Source organism: Argiope bruennichi, chromosome 10 (genome assembly GCF_947563725.1).
Source record: "Argiope bruennichi chromosome 10, qqArgBrue1.1, whole genome shotgun sequence".
In the NCBI taxonomy this organism is placed as follows: domain Eukaryota; kingdom Metazoa; phylum Arthropoda; class Arachnida; order Araneae; family Araneidae; genus Argiope; species Argiope bruennichi.
Window position 1 is genome coordinate 83,931,046 of NC_079160.1, and position 25,124 is coordinate 83,956,169.

At 28.3% G+C, this 25,124-nt stretch overlaps 1 protein-coding gene across 1 annotated transcript; it reads left to right on the top strand.

The window, feature by feature from the left end:
* The first annotated feature begins 672 nt into the window (after window positions 1-672).
* LOC129988456 (putative acyl-CoA-binding protein) lies at window positions 673-23,016 on the top strand. Its single transcript, XM_056096686.1, has 4 exons — window positions 673-822; window positions 17,402-17,516; window positions 19,796-19,858; window positions 22,496-23,016. Exons 1-4 carry the CDS (start codon window positions 808-810, stop codon window positions 22,561-22,563), a joined length of 261 nt encoding a protein of 86 aa, XP_055952661.1. The 5' UTR covers window positions 673-807; the 3' UTR covers window positions 22,564-23,016.
* Window positions 23,017-25,124: the final 2,108 nt, after the last annotated feature.

Below are 25,124 nucleotides of genomic sequence, written 5' to 3' on the forward strand. Positions count from 1 at the left end.
ACATATTTATTGAACATTAATTACATATTTTAAAACATATAATTGCATAAAAATTATTTTTACGTCATTTAAAAGTTTAAAAAATTACGTTTTAGTGATATCAATGTTATTTTGATACAATTTTTTCCTCGTATTTTTTCAAAAATATTTTTAAGTACGTTTTTAACAACAGTAGTTTTCACTATTTTAATAGCTTCATTTTTTCCTATCTGGTTTGTAACAATATTAAAGAATTCTGAATTCAAAAATCTGAAACATTATCATGCTTCTATGTTTTGGGTCAGAGATTCAAATCCCTTTAAAAGACAATTTACCTAAAGACAATTTACCATCTCACAGTCAATGATATTGATTTTCCAAACTATCAGTAACCCTGCAGTATCAAATATAACTCGTATGATTCCACGCATTTTTTACATATCAAATAATGCAATATCAAATCGCAAATTTTATTTCTTCAGCATCAAATGAAAAGCAGATCAAAAGCATGATTCATTCCCTTTTATCGCTGACATAACCCTTTCGTGCATGAAATCTTAATCCTTCAGTGCCTTAACAAGACTTCTTTCCCGTTTTCAGTGAAAAAAATAAGGACACGAGGAAGGAAAAATGCAGGATTGAATCAAGTGTCGGTTATCCAGGAAGATACGGCAGCAGTAGTAATTGGAGCGGAGCTCGCCAGACGTCGCTTCCTCTCATCGAGCTACAAAAAATGAATGAGCGCTGCGTCAAGCGCGCAGTTTTAGATCAGAACTCGAAAGAGAAAGGTTTCGAATTTTTACAGATCAGCTCAGAAGAATTTCAATCATGTCTTTGGATGAAGTAAGTTCTTTTTTCTTCCCCTCCTTTTCTAAGAATTTTTCAAGTCGATAATTTGGTTTAATTATTTACTTTTAAATATATAATTATATATTAAATTTGGAAAAGTACGATTAATTAATTTAATGTATCAGATATGATTTAATTTATCTTTTGCTAAAGTTTGTAGTTTTTATGTTATAAATTTAGAATCTAATTATTTTATTATTCAGTAATTTAAATGCAAAAATTAAAATTAAACGTAAAAAATAATCGATAATTTTTTTTTAATTAAACGCGCGTTTAAATTTATATGTGAAAATTCATTCCTTTAGGAATTATAAAAATTGAAATATATTCAATATTAGGATAATACCAGGAAAATAAATTTTATAAAATAATTTTCCAATTTTATATTTTCTCTAAGAGTGAAAATTCATCATTTTTTTTAAATTTAATGAATAATAATTCTCTAATTACATTCTCTTTTTAAATTTATTCGTTGTATTTGGCTGCAAAATAAAACTGAAATATTTGGAAATTTTAAGCATGAAAATTTTATTTATAAAGCTTTGGATAAATAATTTCTGTTCCTTATATGCATTTGAGCATTGATTCATATTATTTTATCGGCATGTTGTCGTTTATCCTGACATAATTTCTAAAGACTTTTCAGAAAATAAAGTGAATGTAAAATCAACTAACCCCTTCATTGATATCTCTATCGAAAATCGCATCCAAATTAATGTACTGATTTATTATTAGATGTGAAACCTGTATTTCAGTATAATTTTTAGGAAATATCGCACATTATTCATATCGCACCTGTCAAGTTTGTTAAATTATCACACCGATCGATTCGCAACCGTTATTAGTCTACAAGTGAGATATATTTAATATTATAAATAATATACTAATCTTTATAAAAAAAGAAATTTATTAATATTTTGTTCATCAAACAAATAAAAAATGCAGAAAATATTTTCTAAATTTAGCTCACAAATGCTATTAAGCGCGAACAAAGTTTATTAAATAGCTATTTTTATTAATTAAAATCTATATTTCCCTATATTGAAACGATTATTTTATCTTTAGAGTTTCCATTCTGATCGAATGAAAATATTATAGATACTTTAAATTTTTATAATTATTTGCTTCCGAAATGACACTCATAATCTTTAAATTTTATATCATTCTTTAAAAATTATTAATTATAACTTATGGAAGTTTAATTATTTTAAATATTAGTTTGCGAAAGGATTTTTTTTTAAATCGGTTGATTTAATTTGCATTTCTTTTTCAAGAAATTCCACAATTTAAAAATCGTTTGGTATAATTAATATTCCCAGACAAATGTAACATAGGATGTGCACTTTCAATGTGAGACAAGAGATAATTTGTAAGCTGTTGAAATAAAACATATTCTTCCAGTTCAAAAAATAATAAAAATAAAAGAATAAAAAAATAATAAATTCGAAAATAATAAAACTTAATAAATAATAATTAAAATAAATAATAAATAAATAAAATAATAAAAAATAAATAAAAATAATAATAATTCGAAAAATAATGAAAAATAAATGAAAATAATAAAATTCGAAAAATAATGAAAAATAAATGAAAATAATAAAATTCGAAAAATAATGAAAAATAAATGAAAATAATAATAATTCAAAAAATAATAACTCTTAAAGAATATAATTTTTGTTGTTCAAATCAATAAATGTATTGTTAAAAAAATTAAAAGTCTGAAATTTATATTCAATCTTTTAGTCCTATTCACCAAGTTTATTTAAATATTTTTGACACATTAACATTTTAAACAAAAAAAAGAAGGTTCCACTCTCTTGCAACTAAAACTGATCGTTATAGTTATATCGCTATTATATTATAGTTATATATTCGAGATTTTAGATTCATTTAAATGGCCACCTAGAGAGACATCCGCAAAACAGCGCACCCCCTTTCCGCGTGCCTACAATTGATTGATCCAAATTAATGAAAGGCAAAGCTTAATAATTCGGTCTGTTTTAGCTTCAGAAGGATGGAACTTTTTTGCTTACATTATCGGTGGATTACCAATATTTCATGAAATATAGCTAATGTAATTGGAACGATGTAAAATTTTTGATGTCATAATCTTTTTAGCTGTGCAGTTTTTTTTTTTTTATTAAACCACATAAAATATATTTTTTGTATTATTTAAAGCATTTTTCTAATGGAAGTATAAGCCCAATTTTAATGGTTTACAAATTAGTTATTGGTCCATAATTAAAATGAACACTATGTAGTTTAATATTAGCATATTACTAAGCTAAAATCAGATATGGAAATGCATTTTTTTAATGTCCAATAAAGATATAAAGTAAGACATGAAGAAAATTTGAAATGGGCTTACTATTATGATTAAAGCTGGTTATTGCTGATTCTACTTCTTTGGAAGTTTGCTGTTCAAGTCTGCGATGCATTAAATCCTGCCACACATTAAAAGAAATTAGGATATAAAATAAATATAAAAAAATCAAACACAAAACATAATTTAGCTATATTATATCTAATTAGAAGATTATTTTTTTACTAGTAGGATTAAGCAATGGTTGATACTTATACTGTGCTGAATTTTCTAAAAATGAAGTAATTTATCTATCCCGTTTCGAAAGATGCCGTTTCATGTAAAAAATATCTGCGCATTCATCAATTACATTAAAATGGGTGAAATATAACTCGATTGTTCTAAAATAAATAGCTATTAATAAATTTAGGAATTTTACATATATTGAATGATTAGCAGTTAATTCACGATGTATCGAAACGTTCGCAAATTCCTGTAAAAGTTGATGATGTAAAAATTGTAAAATGTATAAATTACAAATATTTAGTCATTTTATAAAAAGTTATTTATTTTTAAACTATTTAATTGCCAGTTAAACAGAAATATACGCATTTTGAAATGCAAAGTATGCATATGCAATATTATGATATATAATATCGAAGTTTATTTCTGTAGCTGATTTTTTTTCTCTTATATTTTATGTACACGAAAAAAATCGTTTGGTAAAAAAATATTCCTGCGTTTTGAAAACGTATTAAGAATATTCCTATGTGCTGAAAAAATATTCTTTTTTAAAAACTTGTTCAGTAGGCATTTTCAATTTTAAAGAATAACCATCAAATTTAAAGCTTTTTTTAAAAAAGAAAAGTCCATAAAGCGAACTCAAGAGATAATTCACCCTCGATTGACTTCACCATGGCTTCTCTGTGTCCAAAAATTTCTTGTTTATTTGTATTTTTTTTCCAGTTCTTAATTATTTTATAATTGTTTTCCTATGGTCCTTTTACCATTTTTTAAAGGATTGTAAATTTGTATTTCATGAGTAATGAAAAGTTCAAAAGTCAAAAAATAAGACCTTTCCTAAGTGATCATATTATAAAATGTTATACAAGTTCAGTAGATGTTTTTTTATTGATTGGTATTTAAGCTAGAGATTCTAAACTCTTTCTATTCGCGACTCTATTTCGTGTTTAAAATATATTCCGTGATCCCATCTTTGCACAAATTTTCCCTCCAAGTATGCATATATGTCAGAAAATAAAACAGATCACTGAGGTTCTGATCAATAATTAACTTAAAGAATTTTCTTCAATGCGGTAATTCGTTAACATAAATAATCATTTTAGTTAAATGATTCAGTATGATTTGAGCGATTATTTATACTTCAAAATGTTGAAACTGACAGATACAGAGGCAATCAAGTATATTGAGGCAATACAAGACAATTTTATGGCTTTAAAATTCATTTGAATGACTTTTCATTGTAGGGTCTATAATTAAAGCAATTTGCATTACAATGAATTTCAACTGAATTGCAAAGAAGAATTTTCGATTTCCTTATTTGTTTAAGGAATATTTTTAATGTTTTGTTGAAAATAATTATTAGAACATTCTTTTCGCCTACAGAAATACTTAAAACGTCTGGAGTCAGAATTTTGATGTAAGCGTTTTGCAGTATGATTGGATAAATATACGATTTTCTTAATAAGTTACATCTGGTTCTCCGCTGTTGCCATTTTCCTCAGAAGGATTTCCCAATTTTAATCACGGCTTTTCACTTTATGTGACACCATAATTACATTTCACGAAATTTATTTTGATTTATTTTTCACAGTAGACTAAATGTAATCATATTTTTTAAAAATTACATAGCCGGAAGTTCTTTACTTTCAGAGAATCTTCCTAACAAGAGAGTTTATTCATTTTTTTTTTCCATTTTATTGTTAAAATGGATATTTAGATCGGAGAAAATTGTCATAAAAGTTTTCAAACTTGCGTGAGCCTAAATAATATCCTTCTGTTTGTAGCTATGTAATTTAAAACGTTTCATTCAATTAATACTCTAACAGGCTTCTTAAACCTATATTTAGATGCAACATTTGCGAATAAATACAGATATATTTTCAATACAACGAATCACTGTTTAATGCATTATTATTACAATAAAGTATAATTCGTATTATAATCTATATCTCTTCTAATAATAAAGGATATGCGTGTTGGTGTTTTATAGGCCAGATTTTTAGACTTAAAGCTATCAAACATGGCAGAAATATACTTTAGAAAATGAAAATGCGCGTCTTGAATTTTTTTGTTGAAGTTGAAATTTGAACCAGAGTTTTAATTAAAAAGTAAAAGTTATTTAGATTTTGCCATTTTTTAGAGATAATTCCCTAAAATATATATAAAAAAAACTTTTTACATCATCTTGAAGTTGAAAAAAATTATTTTTTAATACCATGATTCTAATTTAATATTATGCAGTATTTTTAAGCAATAGATATAGAGATAGATAGATAGATACAGATATATACATATAGATAGATAAATAGATATACATGAAAAATAAGAAAGTGATGTTGCAATAGCAAGATAGAAGAAAATGATGATGTTGTGTCCGCGTTACCACGGAAAGAGGGTGCAGTAGCTTCTGAGGGTAAAGACCCCTGAGCACCCGAGGGCAGAAATCTGACTTCTAGCTCGTATGAAGATGAAACTCACACATTCGCTTGCACAACCCTTTTTTTACAGAGATGTACATTCACACACCTCACAGATAGAACACAGATGAAGAACAACCATGCCCGAACCCGGGACGCCCAGATCACGGGGAAGATGCGCTACCTTATGGAAGGACGCCGTCATAGAAGGAAATGAACCATATAATTATTTTTTAATTGCTATTATATCACCGAACTCGACTCAATTTGTATAGTTCATGTATATAATTAACAGGTGTTGGTCTATTAAACTAAAACGTCTTTAATAACGTGCTTAAACGTGCTTAAGAATATTTTCTTGAAAGTGTCATGAATATTAAATAATAAAGAAGAGATTTTATTAAAACTAAATATTAAAATTTTCGGTGCACCAGATGGTCGCTAATGGCGGTTAAGAATAAAAAAGAGAAATCGCAATTTGAAAAATAAATGGACTATATACATGCGTTTTTAATAGCTTTATGATGTAATGGGACTTGAATTCCATTCGGATTTATGCTATAAACAGAACGTTTTATAAACAGAAGTTATGTCTAAAAGATTTAACTGAATTTAAATGAAGCAATATTTCAGACGAGCCATCTTGTTTCCAAAGGCGGATATTAGTATAAAATAAGAAAATATGCCTATATGTTTGTAAGAAAAATTCTTTATAAATAATTGGTCAGTTACTGGTTGAAAGGTATGACGATAGAGAAGAGAATAAATGAAAATGAAGGAATTTCATAAGAGGTAAATGGTTCAGATACCATCCTCGTCATCTAGCCACAGACTAAAATTACAAGATCCAAAAAATAGCTCTCGTGTAGCCCAAAAAAAGATGCAATTTTAACCAAATTAACTGAAATCATATACTAGTTGAATGATATTAAGGTACATGGATTACATTTATGTATTATTTAAATAGTTTCTTTTAGTACATAGAAGTTTGAGTTGTTACTTTGAGTGTGCTGGTATCATTGTTCTAAAACTATTCAATTCTATATTGAAAGAACAGGCTGTACTTAATTTTGTTCAAAATCGTAATATTTTGTAATACGCTATATCCGTATGCTGTATTTTTTTTTCTGTTGTAACTTTTGAAAATATAAACAAAAACAAAGAGATACCAATTAGATTTATATATCCAGAATTTTGAAAAGTAAAACAAATAAACCTTGCGAAAATATGCGTTTGATATTTTACTTTTCTTTATTCGTTTTTAAGAAAATGTTCTAAAAACTAGTCTTCAAAATTTTTTTAATTATGACTTTAAAAATTCGAATCCTTAGGAATCATTTTTTAGAAGAAATTTACAATTAAGAAATGTTATGATATAAACTTCAAAGCCCCACAAAAAAATCTTTAGAAATAAGTTTTTATTGAAATTCTAGCAGTGCTGAAGTTATTTAAATACTTCTGAATTTGCAACGAAAATTGTAACTAAATTGTAAAAGTAAACAACATTTGATTACTTCTGTTCTGTACATCTTAGTTTTAAAAATAAGACCAGGACACTTTTTAATTGTATTTTCTAGCAACAGCAGCCACGAAATAACGTCTATTAATCAGTTTTCATTTTTATGATTTTTCCCCCTTTTCTTGAGTATAGATATGCATCGAAGGATGAAGTTGCAAAATCAGGTCACTGGATAAGAAAATTTGAAACAATAAATTTAATCAAATGATATCCTACTTCGTATTACAATGACAAACGATATTTTCCTTGTATTTCAAAAGCTTTAGAAGTTTTCTTTTTCTTACCGACAATCTAAGTTGTATGTGGAAAAATTCATAATGATGATTTGTTGGCCTATTTTCCTTGTTTCTGTGGTGACTCAGCTTTCCAATGTATCAAAATAAAATTATCGTCTGTCTTAGAAATAATCTGAATAAAGAACTGATTTTCTCTTTATAGTCAGACTTCCTGGTTACTATGGTGACGTAATACTACAAAATAAATGAACAATTTCAACTGAAAATTTGTAAACCTGATTTTTGAAAAGATAAACTTTGATAGAATAGACAACAAACCTTACAACTGATGGCAACTTTCATACATTTATTAAATTAAATAGGAACCAAATGAAAATTGGATTTTTTTTAGAATTTTTAAAGATCCCTTTCATGATACATTTTTTCCATGTTATATTGTGTCCTTAAAATGAAATGTCGGTACTTCTTTTTTTTTATTGAGATGTAATTTGTCAGCGTTTTCAAAAGAAGTTTTTTTTGTCAATAAAAAATAAATATCTTCACTCTGAATATTAATTCTAAATTTATAAGTATAAAAACAACCAAGCATAATCATTCGATATTATTTATCTTTTTTAATATGCGAAGAAACTTTTAGTGAACTTACTTTCGATGAATTTGTCTTATTATCACAATATATCTGCATAATATCATGGCCAATAATATCGATAATTCTTTTAATTTCATGATGTAGTAAATACATCATTTTTTTTACAATTTTATAACTGCTATTTTTTGTTATAAATAATTTGATGGTCTTTCATATCAAGATTTTGCATATAAAAACAACAACGAAGAAATTTAAATAATATTTATGCATTTAAAAAATGTTTCCGAAATAATTCGAGCTAAGCATCCATGCTAATGATGTTTTTAAATAAATAATTAACTTATTGCGAGTTATTACACATCGGTCTTTCCATCGTGGCGACATCTACTGAGTAATTTTCGAAGGCGGTAATTTAAAAGCCTGCCGAAATATCTTATCACTTTTTGGAGACAATGTACATTAATATACGAAAAAATTTATATTAAAATTTTATATTTTGATATTTTTTCTCTTTGTTGAGAATAATATATAAATGAAATTCAAGCATGGGCAATAAGACAATTTACTTATAAATCCTATGTGACTGAGCCATCTTCCAGCAAAAAAAAAAAAAAAAAAAAAATGAAAAAAGATTTACTCCACTGAATTAAATTCTTTATTATAAGCGGTAAAAATGCAGATGATATCCACAAATGTTTCAAATATTGCGTCATTTTTTTTTTACTCTGATATTTTGAACAGAATTATTTTCAAATTCTTTTCCTAAAAAGGATATTATGGCCCCAGCCCCATTCTTCCATTCTACACCACTATGGAGATAGAAGGTTTAAATGTTTGAGAGTTTCACATGGGCTTAGAGTATTCACATAACAAAAGAAATTTTAATGTAGTATTACAAAAAATAAAAACATAATTCAAATTTCCTAATAACGTGAATTTTTTACTGTACTTGAGTATTCCAATTTTCAGAATAATCGGAATTAATTAGAAAAGTGAATCGATATTCATGGTAACGAAAAACCCGGAACAAATGATAAAAAATATTTTTTTAAAAAATAGGGAAATCTTGTAAAAATGACTTTATTTTACTTTTTAACTCGTCATCTTATTTTACATTCAACGCATTAATTAAATTGACATTTGAATGTTTATCTATTTATCCGTTATAGATTGCACACGTAAACTACTTATATATATCATATTTTTTTAGTATTTAGAGGTCTTCGTTTCTTCATATTTTGAATTGTAGAAATTTGGCTTTCATGTGATCGCTAGAATTGTTCTATCTATGTATTAATTCTAACACATTTTTAATTCTGACCAATTGTTATATTGTGGTAACTACAATAAAAAAAATTCTATTGTTTCTTTTGAAAGAATAGAATAAACGAATATCACTTTCAACAAATCATGAACACCATCGAATATCAATTTAAATGACGAAATTACTGTTATTTTCTAAAAAATAATGAATCGTATATCATCTTTTTAAATCAATCAATGCTAGCTGACCAGCGGACAAACGTGACGCATCTGATTATATAGTATCTATTTTTATAACAATACCGAGAAAAAAAATCGAAACCAAATTGTTCGAAATTACTGTGATTTTTCAGTTGAGTTCAGTAATTAATTTCTTATCTCGTGTAGAATATAGTTTCCAAAGCTGCCGACATACTTTTAAGATAATTTCTACAGAATCTATATTTAGCAATTTCACTGCTATTTTTTGAATAAAGTAATTCTTTATCCCGAACAAGAATGCATAAACAAAATAACGGTTTATTTATGGATTGTCCTTTCTCTGTAAAATAGCGAATCCTAAATATAACTTCAAAAAAGGATGGCATCACTGATTGAGAACAATAGGACTGAAAAACCATCTATGCGCTTTGATTTCTATGCTTAACAACGTGGGACACATATTTCTTCTGAAATTTTGGCCACTTTTTGCTTTTTATTATAGCTGTTGTTGTTGTTTCTGTTGTTTGTTATTGTTGAGAATGACATACTACTTTAATATGAAATTGATTATAGATCTGATAGATAGTGCTTTGATAAGATTACATAAAAGTAATTGCAAAATGTTCTATGGTTTTTGAAACAATATTACTTAAAGATAGTAATTACATTCTCCAATGGTAAACGAGGCAAGAAGTAAACCTTAAAATTTTATTTTCTTTTTTTCAATTTACCGTATAAACAACAAGAGAGGGAAACGTGATAAATTGAAGGTAAGGAATCAGAACGTGAAAAAGAAAGTTTTTTTTTTTTTTTTTTTTTTTTTTTTGTATGAAGAAATGATGGATTTGTCGATACGTTGCAGACAGCTTAACTTTTTTTATGTCTCTCTGTAAGACCTCTTCGAGTTTTATGGTTTCCGTTTTCTTCCTTTAAAATTGCATTAAAAGATACTATATGCATACTACAATTGTTAGTTAAGCTGAATACACACCATGACCTTACAACCTAGGATTTTACGAATATCGACAATGGCATGACAGGATTCAGTATTTGAAGAGAATTAAATTATCATTGGAATGAGTGCCGTCTAAATAAACAAAAAAAGGCATAAAGAACTTTTTTAACAATGAGGAAAAAAAATTAAAATGCTTTTGTTTTTTGTGAAATTTTTCTTGTTTGTTTTCATAATTGTATAACACTCCTAAAAGTACAGCAAGTCACAACCGAAAGAATATTTTATTACTGCCGCTCATTTCAATAATTTGCAGGCATTCTTACAAATAATCAGTGGAAGTGATTTCCCAAAACCTTATTCTTTCACAGCAAGCGAACAACAACTTTAACAACCGTACAAATATCTGTGTCTTTTTTTAAGTGGAATGGGAACACTAGCATTTGTTCATAATACTTCATAGTGAACTTTGTTATTTTGAACTGAAATGAAAAAAACCGTTTTGATCGGCGGCGCGCCCAAAATATGGTGTCACGTGCCACAATGGTTCGCCATCCCTGGTCTAGTTCAACGTACTTTTGAGCCATCCTGGTCATAGACAGATAGATGGACGGAAAGACAGAGAGACATGATTCCAACAATGCATATTTCAAACTCGGGGCATCCAAAAGGTGGAGATTCTTTTGATGATTACGTGCATTCTTTATGCTTCGTATGCGACAAAGTAAAGAAGGCCTTATGAAATCAAATTTTAAACAAAATCATAGCTGTTACAGAAGAAATAAGCCTTGCCAATAAACAACTAAGTAAAGGGCTTTTTTTAATTCGTCGATCATTTTAAGATTAGAATTTTCTGTATTTAATTTTAAAAATTAGGTGATTCGGGTCAATATCGATTTCAGACATTTTGTCCCGGATTTGACTTCGAATTTGATTAAAATGCTGTCCCAAAAATCTCATTTTGATCAGAAGTTAACTCATTTAGGAAATAATCCCAATGTCTTAGCTACATTTTTTAATGTAATTTAATTCTATATATAAGCTGCTATTATTTAAATCAATAGTAAAATAATTAGATGTCCCGGACAACTTTAATCTTCCAATTCTTTCTTGACTTCATCCGCCGTTCAAAATCTGGAGTATAGATTCCCAACGTGGGCGGTATCGTTCCCCAGTGAGCGTTAATGTCTTTCCGGAAGCTATAGCAGATCATATATAGTGACAACAATTTTTTGATATGATTAATTATTAGGTGCTTGCATGTATTTTAATCAGTGACATCTATTGGCAAACATGCGAAGTATCTATATAAGCGACAATGGTTTTGAGTTTTGCGAATTTACTATTACTTTATCATTAACATTTTGAAAGTTTTCCATTTAGTATTAATGAGTCATTCAGTGTATAAAGACTCCAATCATGGAATGCTCCAAATTGTATTTTCGACATCCATTGCTTTTTTGTTTGTTTGATTTGAAGAAATCTGCCGCTGAATCCCATCAGACATTTTTAAAAACTTATGGCGATGCTGCTCCGTCATATCCCAGTTGTCGGTTTTGGTTTCAACGATTTAAGAATGGTGATTTCGATGTCAATGACAAAGAACAGCCTGGAGGATCAAAGAAATTCGAAGACAATTAATTGCAAGACTTATTGGACGAAATGGGAAAAAGTTGTAGAAAAAGATGGAAAATATTTTCATTGATATATATATTGTTCCAATTTTTCTCAATAAATGCCTTTTAAAAGTGAAAAAATGATCAAAATACATGCAAGCGCCTAATAGTATGGAAAAACTGCAATGATTTTTTTTTTCCCATAAAAGTTGGGAGGGATGTTCCAAGAAAGATCAGGAATCTCTGATTTACAACATCTGGGGTGATGTTGAGAAAATATGATTAGTTAAATTTAACTGCAAATACAAATAATAACTGCTATACACCATACAAATAATTAGTTTTCGCTTTATCTAAGAATTTTTATTGCAAATATAAAATTTTGCATTTTTTTATAATACAAAGATACTGCAGAATAATTTTAGGGTATTCTTCAGTATTATAAAATATTCTGAAAATAGCATGTTGTTGAGTATCCTTTGTTGTCTTGAGGTAAGTTTACTTTTTAAAAATTACGTGATGTCATAAGCACCAAACTTAATGATCCTTGCAAGCTTCTACGTTATTGTATCCAAAGTTGTTGGAAAAATCACTCCAGGAGAACGAGTAGTGTCCAGAGACAATAGGTAGATTTTCCTCTTGTGCCCTCTGGGTCAAACTTACAAGAGAATGGAATGCAGCGAAAGGGTGGAAGGGTTACGAGTGAGGTAAAACGTGCGACCATTGACCGCGAAAGAGCAGAGCGCGCCAAATAGTTTCCCGCCATCGCACATCCTGTTAGAAGCAGTCTTGCGAAGTGCTTGATGTTAACGCGGGAAATAAAACACGAAAAAAATAGCAACTTTTTATGGACCGGATTTTACTTTTTTAATCTCCTTTTTCTTTTTTCAAATTACTACTTTCCTCACGCGACTACTATATTCCGTCACGCAAGATAGGAGTTGAGTTGTGTGTCCCTGCAGGGCAAGCTCAGCATTCACAAATGTTTCAACCAGATTCCAAGACAAGCTGGTAAAAAAGAAGTGCATCTCTTTTATTTTAATCGTTCGACTTCTCGTTCTCGGAGATGTGATATTTCTTTTGCTTTTCCCACGTTCGGTTAAGCAAAGATTATTCGTGAGTGGAATACGTGAGTCGAGTTAATCTGGCACCGGATCGAATTGTGGGACAGAAAAAAAAAAAAGAATGAAGTAACTATTTAGAATTGGAATGAGTAAAAGCTATTTATTTTTTTAAAGAGCTAAGTGCTTTTTATTGTAGAAAGATGATTATCAAAGAATGCAGCATATTCAGTTGCATTTAAATTACATCAAGCTTATCTTTACTTCAGTGCACTTTATATGGTTTTATAATCGTCTGCAATTTTCGAAAATGAAACCTGATTTCGATTTAATAAATTCCATTCGTCTCATAGCGCGCTTATCTTCCTTTCAGTTCATTTTCTGAGCTTTTATAATCGTTTGCATTTTTTTGAAAATGAAATCTGATTTCGATTTAATAAATCCTATTCGTCAATGTCAGATACCAGCTTATCGGTTCTTACTTACTCTTCGTTTTGCTTTCAAAGCGGATGGAAATTTATAGATTTAGAAGATTTAGAAAATTATTTTATAAGCTATTATCACGCAAATAAATGCATAGAAGGAAAGGAATATACGTAAGGAATTTTTTCAGAAGAAAATTTTAATTTTTTTTTCTCATTTTTTTTATATTTGTTGTTGTTTTCATGCACACCTTATTCAAAAATTTTAAATGGGAAATTTTATTTATAATTATTAGCTCTCAATATTATCTATTTTCTGCGAAATTTATGCACTTCCTCTATTTTCCATTCATTTGCTCAAATGCGTTAATTTAGCAAACAAAAAATATTTCAAGATTGCAAGATATTAAAAGAACTAATATGGACGTTATTAATATTTACGGCTATATTGCAAAGAATTACTTTGACCCATTTAAGAATTTCTTTAATTCCATGATAACATAGAGGATTCGATTAAACAATAAATGATGGAGTATTTCAAAAGAATATTACGAGATATTCTTATAATTGTATATAAGTCTTATAATTGATTGCCTTCTTCATATAGAAAGCAATCAATTTTCCTGCGATGTTAATAAAATTTAGGGCACCCGTTCTTTTCTGAAAATAATTTATGGATTTCCCCCAAACGGAATACAAATATGAGCCCGTTTTCTTTGAAGAATATTTCTGCTTCTCCATATCAATGGCAGACGTCTATCTTATGTGTCTCTCAGGAGTTGCACTATTTCAGAATGCAACAGAAGAAGACCATTTCTATTTTTTCATAAATGCTTGATTTATGGACTTTAACAGATTTGCTAGACCAAATAATTAACATTAACTATACCAACCAGATTAATATCGTCAATTCAGAGAATAGGATACCGTATCAGACATTTTCCTCGTCATCTGAGCATTGTTCCGTTCTAAAAATGCTCTTGAGTAGAATGGGGATATAGGCAGTTAGAGGCTCTAGGTAGTACGTATTTGAGGCCCACTTTTTCATAAGATGATTAATTTAATTCACATTTTAGTATCGTTTTTTAATTATTTATTTTAAATTTTAATTTAAAACTTCAGGGATATTTATGTAATATTATTTATTTATTATGAAATACGAATGCGTGGCAGCAACGTTTCTTCACGATGTTATGCAAGGCAGATGCTCGGTATTGTAAAATACAAATTTTTTATAATTCATAGAATGGTTTTATGATTTTATTTGGTAACTAGACAAATAACATTTTTTAAATCTACCTGCATTCTATCTCCCTCAACATGGAAGTTCTAGGCAGCTGCCTCGTCGGTTATAAGCCATTGTCATGTAGCTTTCTGAAAGAATATCAATTTATCGAATTAAATTAAAATTCAAAGAAAACGCAAAATTTGAAAGAAAAAAAATAATCTGTAGAATTAAACTTCTATCCGGATCCTAAACAATAAAGGAAAAATAGCCGCTCATTCAAATAATGCATTGCATTTTATAAAATATAATGGCATTAAATTCGTAATTCTGAGAGCTTTAAAAGTTCAAAAATCGATTATGTGATTATGTTATGTTTCTCAGCACTTTAAAGTAATTTTTCTTTCTTTCTTTTTGATATTTGTTTCGTTTTCCTCTATACTAGACACACACATTAAATTGGTCTTTTCAGAAATTCTCTCAAGAAGCTTTTTTTTTCGACGAAAAGGTCAACGATTAGCCACCCAGGGAGGTCCGCTGTTAGGTAGCTCTTGGGAAAGGAATGCACACCTGTGAGATGCCGACGGACGTGCCTTGGAAATAACTTTTCAAAACCTCACAGTTGAAATTCCTCCCCAATAAATAGCCTCACAGTTTGTGTTGTCTATCTGCGGTAACGTGCGAAAGAGATTAAAGTTATGAAGCTAAATCAGGTTTTCCTTAGAGACATTCTTTTAAGTTGTTTTGCTCTCGAAGGTAACGTTCCCATAATTGAAGCGGTGTTTAAAAAGAAAGGAACGCCGTCCCCATAATTTCTGACAGCTTGGAAGAGTGGAATATCACTCATCTTGATAAGCTAAAGATAAAAACAAGCATTCCGGTTTTCAAGTTCTTGATGCTTTGTATTTTATTAATAAAAAAGACGTTTTATGGCACTCTTCTAGTGAGACTGAAATTATGTATGAGATAAATCCTTTTATCAAAATCAGAGTGGAATTTTAATATTTTAAATTAGTTTTTGTTTAATGCGTTTTTTAGTCTCTGCAATAGTTAATTTTATCCAGGGTTACAAATTACTTTTACTGTGAGAATGCGTTGTTTGCAGAGACTGTTTTTTTAAAATTCAACTCGTCTGTCCTGTAATCCCTTGAAAAATGGTTAAATTATGCTGATTATACAAGTATCAAAGCTTAAATTATGAATATTGATTTGCTATTTGTGTTACAGCATACTTCTGATTGATAAATAATGAATGTCCAGTTGATTTTTTTTCTTAATTAAATGGCATAAAATGAATAATTATCTACAGAAATAATCAATAAATTAAGTTTTAATAAGTAGGATGATGCTTTAATTTCTTTCATATATGCCTTGCTATCTCTTTTTTATCAAATTAAGATGATATTCCAAGGTTATTTTATCAAATAGTTATTTAATTTTCGTTTTAACATAATCATACACACTATCTATAAACTGCGACATGCGAATTGCAAGATATTGGGTGCAAAAAAAAAAAAAATCATTTAATTCAAACACTTCCACAGGACAAGCCGTTAGTCTTAGAACTATTAAATTTGGAACGTAGTTGCTTCTTTGATAGTGAATGCTCGCTATGAAAGGAGTTTCTTAAATTTTTATTAATTTTTAAATTAAAAATTAATTAAAATATTAACGGGTTTTTTTTCAATTATTTTTAAGCATATTAATGCACAAAAAATATTTTTAGATCACTTTCAGCTTTTTCCAGATGCAAATTCTATTTCCGCACATTTTTTTCTTCAGTTATAATTATATTTTGAAATATATTTTACAACACTTTTCACTGTTTTAGTTGCTGAATTTACACCCATACATATTACGAATATAAAGAGTGTCCCAAAATTTACGCAAAATCTCAATTTGCCACCAATTTACAGAAAAGTGTTAGCAATCCTATTAAAACACTTTTTGACATCTGATAACTTAGGGTTAGTAAAAATGAAGGGCTACACGATAGAACAACGTGTTTTTGTTGTTGAACAATATTTCAAAAATAATAAAAATCTGACGGCCACAGTTAGAAAGTTTGAGAATTGGCCCCCTAGATCATCTGATTTAACATCATTGGATTTCTTTTTATGGGGTTATTTGAAGTCAAATGTCTATGCCAAAAAACCCAAGAGCACGCTTACATTGAAAGAGGAAATTGAAATTCAACGCTGCATCAACGAAACTGGGCAACATTTATGCAAAATGGTCATGGAAAATTTCAACAAAAGAGTGCGTATGTGCCAGCAAAGCCATGGAGGCCATTTGCCCCATGTGTTATTCCATACATAACCCTATCTTGTGTACTTTAGGCAATAAAATATGAACTTTTTAAGTTCCGAATAATGTTATAAAAATACATATAAGCACCTTTATAGATTTTGAATATAAGATAATAAAAATTCAAGCATATTTATCTGATATATTTTACTAAAAATTTTTTAATATGATGTCATGAAACATTAGAAACAGTAACTAATTTTGACCACGTTTTCTCTAGAAATTTAACTCTGCCGCCGCCTCCGTCAAGGATATGAAAAATCGTCCTAGCGACTCCGAACTCCTCGAGTTGTATGCTTTGTACAAGCAGGCCACCATCGGAGACTGCAACATTGGTGAGTAAAAATTATTTGACTTCGCAAGAAAAATCATCAGACCGAAAAACGGTTGGAGATGCGAGATAATGGCCATTTGACTACAAAACACGGCCACTTGAACTCAGTTGCGATCACTGTCAGATAGCTGGCGGGGATAAAGCCATACGGAACAAATCTCCAACCAGTTATATGCAGATAACTATAAAATGGCTTCAAATTATTTTTAAATTGTTGAATCATGATATTCATTTTGAACTGAGATAAGTGAATGCTTGTTTTACTACGTTTGATTTAGTTTTTTTCCCTCCATTTTTTTTTTTTCATTTTTTTTAAACCATTGAAGCCAATTATCAGTGGTAGCTGGTATTTTTATTATATCCTAATTATTCTTTTACTGCAATGGATTCTTCTAAGAAAATCCGCCACTTTCTCTTTAGTCAAAAAAAAAAAAAAAAAAAAAAAAAAAAACGCTTTTCCTAAAATGGTTCATTCAAAAAAATTTTGACATTAAAAATAACTTGATTGGTTTAACTTGAATCTGTCCGCTGCAAGCGATTAGTTAAACGCTGTATTTTTTAACAGTCAGCCCTAAATTCTACATCATTGATTGACATTAAAATTACTAGTTACAAAGCTTAAATCAAGGTTATAATGTCGCCAAATCAGAGTTCCATGGCGTAATCAATATTGTCGCGTTTGTGTTTGTGTTCATTTTTTTGCTTATAAATTGTTTAATGGCGCTCTTTTAAATTATGAATGAGTAATAATAGTACTTATAATGCAAAGTTGCAATATTATTAATAAGAACAATCTTAAACATTTCAATGGAAATTCGGGAGGGGGAAAAAATAGATTATTTTTAAGGTTTCTCTAAAGTAGAATTATTTTCTATATAAAGAACAAAAAGAAGAAATATTTTCGATACAATATATAAATAAAAAAGAGATAGATTTGCATATTTATTATATTTCATGTGGTTCGTATCAGTAAATGCCACGTTGAAAAAATTACGAAATCTGAATTTTTATGCAGATTTCTGAGTTATCATTTATATTTAATAAAATATTCTTGACAAGCAACATTTTAAAACAAAAAAAGTTCCAGTCTTTTGCTACTAAAAATGACCAAATTACTAAGCATCGAAATTTATTATTTTAAGCTGAGAAATAATCATTTCAAGCAAAAATCATCTCTTAACTGATGAATGAAAGGGTTTTCTGGAGGGACAAGTAAAATGGTCTAAAATGAGGATATTCAAAGCGACATCCATCGATCAATTTTAGATCTTTATATCAATTTTAGATCTCTTTTCTTAAAAATGTTAAAGAGTCAAAAATATCTTACTAAATACGATTAATGGGACGGGAATCCATTTGGTACTATGTGCCTATTTCTAATGGTTTAAAAATTAGCTTTTAATCTATGATCAAATTGAACAATCGGCATAAAAATATCAACTTCCTTTATGGAAATGCAAGGTCTAATTCTTAAGTAGGAATCATAATTAATTAAAAATAATATTCCGTATAAATTTATTTAAAAGTTGGATTTATTTATTTTTTTAAAATTGAGAAAAAAGAATTTAGCTGTCTAATTTTTCACATTTAATTAAAAAAAAAAAAAAACCTTGCTTTGCTTAATTTAAGTTAGAACTTTTATTACAAGCTAAAGATCTGTTAAATATGAATTTAATTAATTAAAACATCATTAAAAATGAAAAAACAAATAATTATTCTGCTTGAGCTGTAGCATTTTATTCTAAGAAATATGAAAACGATTTTTAAATGTTTGTTCCGTTTAGTTTCAGGCAGATGTTTCAGATGATTGGAAAATCCAAAAATAAAATATGTTGTTTCCGCAAGAGAAATTTTCGCTTAGTTAACCTCTTTTAAATTAGTTAGTCACCTTAATTAATATTTTTTTTCGTTATGCTTCCGAATGTAATTATGTAATTTTATAATCTTATGTCTGAATGTGTTGAGAATAGTTTATTTCTATACATAAAACTTTTTTCCAATAACCATAAAAAGATAAGGAAGAAAATTTTATTTTTTCTTTCATTGTAGCTTTTTTATCTTTTAATAATCACTGGTACATGATACAAAAAAAAAACTAAAAGCATGATATAATAGCTGTTGATTCCATTTTTACCAATTTGAAAAAAGAATATTTGTCATGGGTTCATCGAACTGATGACATAAATACCCTGTGTTAGCATTTTCCTTAATTTAGAATAAAGCGATATACAAAATGCTCGCTTTTGTAATCAGTGAATGACTTTTTCTGTTTTATTGCAGACCAACCAGGTGCACTGGACCTGAAAGCCAAAGCAAAGTGGGAAGCATGGAATGGAAAGAAAGGTAATATTTATTTTACGTGTAGGAAGAATAGAATAATGCAATAGGAAAAAAAAATATTTTTGGAGGAATGCAGAATTTTTAAACATGAATGAATCTATTATTTACGTTATCCTGCTTATTATGCTTATTTAAAAGTAAAAATTTCAAAAAAAAATTTTTTTTTAATGATTAGTTGCTTAAAATTACGCAATAAACTGGTTGTTGCCATTTGAGAAATTTAAATATCATCAATTATTATTTCTGATTTTTATAATTTTAGTTCATCATTATTTTTGGCATAATGGGCAGTTGAAAGCTATGGTGTAACTCTGAATCGAAGAGAATTGTGCCTAAGTAGGTTTTAAATATAGTTTTAATTTTACATAAAGAGGCAAGTAAAAGTAGATTCTATAAACATGATTTCTTTATAAACATAATTTTTGTTTATAAAAGAAAATATTTTAAGTTTATTGAAAAGAATAGATCCACCTCACGATACCAAAATATATCTTCTTTCAAAAAGAAAGAAAATGTTCTTTTATTTGACGAGAAAATTGATACATAATTGATAATTGTTCACTTCTATGATCACGACGAGCGCAAAACAGTTGCATTTCGAGTATATTAGAAATAGCTTGGAAAAGTTACAAGCCATTCAGATTTGTAATTCAGTTAAGAAATCATTTCACCAATCTGTTTTCAATATTAAATCAGGATCATTTTTTTTTACTTCTTTTATTAAAAAACCTTTTTTTAGATAGCACTTTTAAAAAGTCAAGAAAAGGTTATTTGAAGCAACTAGAGATAAAATAACTGTAGTGTGAACATATATCAAAGACCTTATAAATAAATCTAAATAAATTTAAATCTTAATCTTTGGAAAAAATTTTGAATGAATTTTACAAAATGACCGTTTTGGAAATTACGAGATTGTTGGTAGACAAAAGAAAGAAGATATGAATCTGAGACGAGTTTTTAAAAAAATTAACTCCGATATCTCGAATAATTATTTTTTTAAATTTATTAATTGTTAGTAATATATTTGCCTTTAATCAAAATAATGATAATATTTTACGAAAAGTTTTGGAAAGAAAATTCCTTTAAGATCTTTTTTCCTTTTTAATTTAAAATTTAAAAGAATAAATGTCATTTAATTCATCAAAAAGGAATTTATTAACCACCAAAATCGAGTCAGCAATATTTCGTTGTTTAAAAGACTATTTATAGAAGAATTAATTTTGGAATAATTCAGTGTTTTGGGTTCTTTCATTGTTTCGAGAAAACAGCTGTATATCAATGCATCGTGACTTTGATTCATAACTTTCTCTTTTTCTGTACAAATAAAGGTCTTGCCGAAGAATATTTCAGAATTCCCACTTTCATAAAACGTTTTAACAAAGGTAAAAGTTTTATACTCGTATAAAACTTTATTTCATAACTTTTATTAAAAGTATACTATTTTGTAAGGCGAGCTACAAACAGCTGAAATTATTATAAGCACTGGAGAGCATTTTCATCATTTTAACACCTGGAATGTCTGTATATCTCTCATTTGTTTATTTATTTTAACTGAATCACCATAGTGATGTCGCTAAACAGTCTGGTGTTTGCTAAGTTGCCAGAACTAGAAGCAGAACAAAAATCGATCACGTGTCGAAAAAGTGTCTGTCCTAGCATTCACTTTGCATCTGTCCTAGCATAGGGTCACTTTGTTTTAAAGTTTCGCTGAATAATCAGAAAGAATTTTGTAGTGAAAATCTTAGCAATTATTAGCAGTTTCGAAATTGCTGTTTTAAAAGGAACTTAAGTCAAGCTTTTTTTTCTCTTTTTTTTAAGTCCTAAACCATTGAGAAATAAAAAGGTTTTGATGATACAATCAACAAATAAACAATAATTTTTTCAAACGAATTTGAACTGTTAACAATTTTGCTGCATTTTAATTGTTTATCTTTCTTTGTAAGCATGATATATTTTATTTTTACTCAGAAAAATGCATTATGTTCTAAGCATTGAATTTAGCATTAATTAAAAATAAATTTATTATATTCGTGAAGAAGAAAATTTCGATATATGTAATTTAATGTTTTCTAATAAAAAATGAGATTTTTTTTTTTTTTTGTAATGGATGAATATGTACTTTTTAGTTTTAAGTATAATAAATCTAAAATACTTTAGATTATAAGTAATAAGTGGAGATAAGCATGTAATTAATACCAAATTAATAAAAATAAACCATTAATTAAAGTCATAAAATGAAACCCATTTAATAAAATCGTTTGCTGGAAAATGTTTTGCTTTACATTTCTGAAATCTGAAAACAAAGAAAAACATGAATTTGAGGTATTTAAACTTATAATTTACTCGGTCTAAACTTCTTCATTTCAAAACTCTTATGGGAAAAATTATTGATCTAAAAATTAATGACCAGATGGAAAAAACAGTGTTCAAATAATTCGTGAGTTTGCTCTTTTAATTCTAAAGTAAATAAATACAACATAAGGATTTTTAACTACAAATTCTCTACTAAAACTCTAATATTACCTTTATTTACTTTATATTCCTTACAATCCTTTAAACCTTACAAACTTCCTTTGAAGATAAAAGGGTTTAAAATGTTTGCCGCTATCTAAACGAACGTTTTCTGTCAATCTTTCGCAGGTATGTCTCAAGATGCAGCTAAAGAAGCTTATGTGTCCTGTGCTAACACCCTCACCACTAAGTACTGAGCTTACATCTGCAGATCTTCATTTCCTGTCTCAGAGACAAGAACAGATAAAAAAGATATCCTTAAAAAGATACGATTCGAAGCAAAAAAAAAAAAAAATATTATAATTTATTGTATAATCCGATAACCGGAAAATATATAATTGTTTACTCATGCGTATATAAAAAAAAGTACTTAACTGTAAAAAGTAAAGCAATGAACAAGAATAATTGCTATTTTATGTTTAATTTTAAAGAATTTTAAATAAATTTTAAAAGAATTAGTATTCATTGACTAACATTTTATCTGCATTTCGTTAAAATTATCTTTTTAAATCAGTATTATTTTGCCATGTGAAAAATTGGCTTTGTCTGTCTAGTCTCTTCTCATTTCTCTTGATTTCACTTCTTATCACATAAAAAATAAAATGCTGTTTTTTCATACATAACTGTTCCTAAGATGCATCTATATGAATGTTTTTTATACGATGGAATAAAAACTGTAAAAATTGTCTTTGTCTTTGTTCATTTTATTTATTTTTTAAATATAATATTAATAAATTGGCAAACTATCTGTAAGCTGCGACATATACGTATAAAAATCATTCAAAATACTTTATAATTATCGTTTTATCTAAAGTTTCAAATCTGGAATTAATTAATTGTTGGTTCTAAACTTCTTCAGTGAAAAAAGATTTTTCACAATATTAATTAAATTCTTAATTAAAATACATTTTAAAAGAATTAATTTTTAACTCAAAATTGATCCTTTTTCCTCAATATTTTCAAATCATATAATCGCACAAAAAGTGTTTGCAACAATTAACATTACAATTAAATCAATTTTGTTTCCATAAAATTTCTTTCCTAATTTAAAAAAAATTTTCACAATTTTTAAGTGTAATTTGCAATAGTGCTTCTGATTTTTAGCAGCTGCATTAACACACACGCGTGGTGCAATGTTAAATGGTCACATCTTTTAAATATCATTCTTTCTATCATTCCTAATTAAACAAGACAAATATTTCAACTGATATTTCCAAAATTATTTCTTTTGAGACAACGACGCGTTGGAAACCAGCTAGTAATAAATAAAATATTGTCTACCCTAAAGTATCCTTGAATGATAAAATAAAAAATGGAATAAATATTGTTATCCTTTTAAAAATATCAATTTCGTCGATTCAAATTTTTTAGTCTTGTTCTTCTTAATCCTCTGACTCTTGACACCTCAATATCTCCTTAAAAGAAGTGAACCCATGCTCACATGATACACGTCAACCATTCATCGGTAATTTTAAATTGTATTGCACATTTAATTGGAGGAAAATGACATCATCACAATTTTTTGGCGATTAATTCCTGGCATGAGGTTATTAGTATTCGAAAATCGAATTTATATTTTAATAGGGCGCTTTTTTCCCAACCTATTATAACAAAAATGCAGAACTGCAGTTGTAGTCACAAAACCCATATCAAAATTGATGTTGCATGGCATATAAAATTGCATTTTAACAGTATTGTCTTTTGCCTGAGCCCAGTAACATGTATACCTATTTGTTTCAAAAAGAAATATATATTGTGAAGCCCAGAGCATTTACTAGAAGTATAGTGGGTGTGTTGTGATTTTCTAATGAGCTGCCCGGTTTTAAATACAATATTTTTAATTTCCACAAGCACAGCTACACTACAAAATTTACAAACACACGTAGACAATTAGGTTAAAGAAAACAGTATGGTGGAGGGATTCCACCATTTCCAGCAGAAAGCATTCGTCGTTAGCGCAAGGGTTGCGCATAGGGAAAAAGTCGGTCTCAGGATGCAGGTCTGCTGTTCAACTGCTTGTCTTCTGTAAAACGCCACAAGGGGGGCGCTCTCTGCTCAAGGGGAAAAAGAGGTGCTACAGAAGCGCATTTTCGCAAACATAATACGAATGCTACATAAAGTATACACCGATTACAATATTCTCTCTTCTTGTGCAAGAAAGTAAAAACAAATATTGGACAGCAGTACATTTATATTTACGGTAAAAAGAAAGTTATTTAATATCAATAATAACCACTTAATGATCTAAGATTTTTTTCCTGTTGAATTTAATGTCACTGCAGAAAACTGGAATGTCTTCAAAGGATGGGATATTAATTAAAATAAGATTTATGTTATAAGATTAAATAAGAATTATTTAATAAAGTCGTTGCGATTTTAAATAACCGCGTTCACGTACATGCAAATATGCTGATAGATCCCCAAAAATGTGTTTTTGGAACTCAGGGAATTCTAAAACGTGGAGATTCATCAAATCATCGAGCTCAAATTTTTTGACAATTACTATAATTTTTCTACACTATGTATATGAAAAAGTAACAAGCAAAAAATATCTTCTTAGAAATAAATCCGACTTATTATCTGTAACATTCAGTCTTTTCTGTATCACTTTTTGCAAAGTTTAAAGTTCAGAAAAATTCGGGAGTTTTCTAGTTTAGATAAATGATGACTTCATTTTGGATCTCTTCAGAATTGTTTAGTTTATTCTTTTTCCGTATGAATAGGGATAGGTTGGAGTCAGTGGAAGTAAGATCGTGAG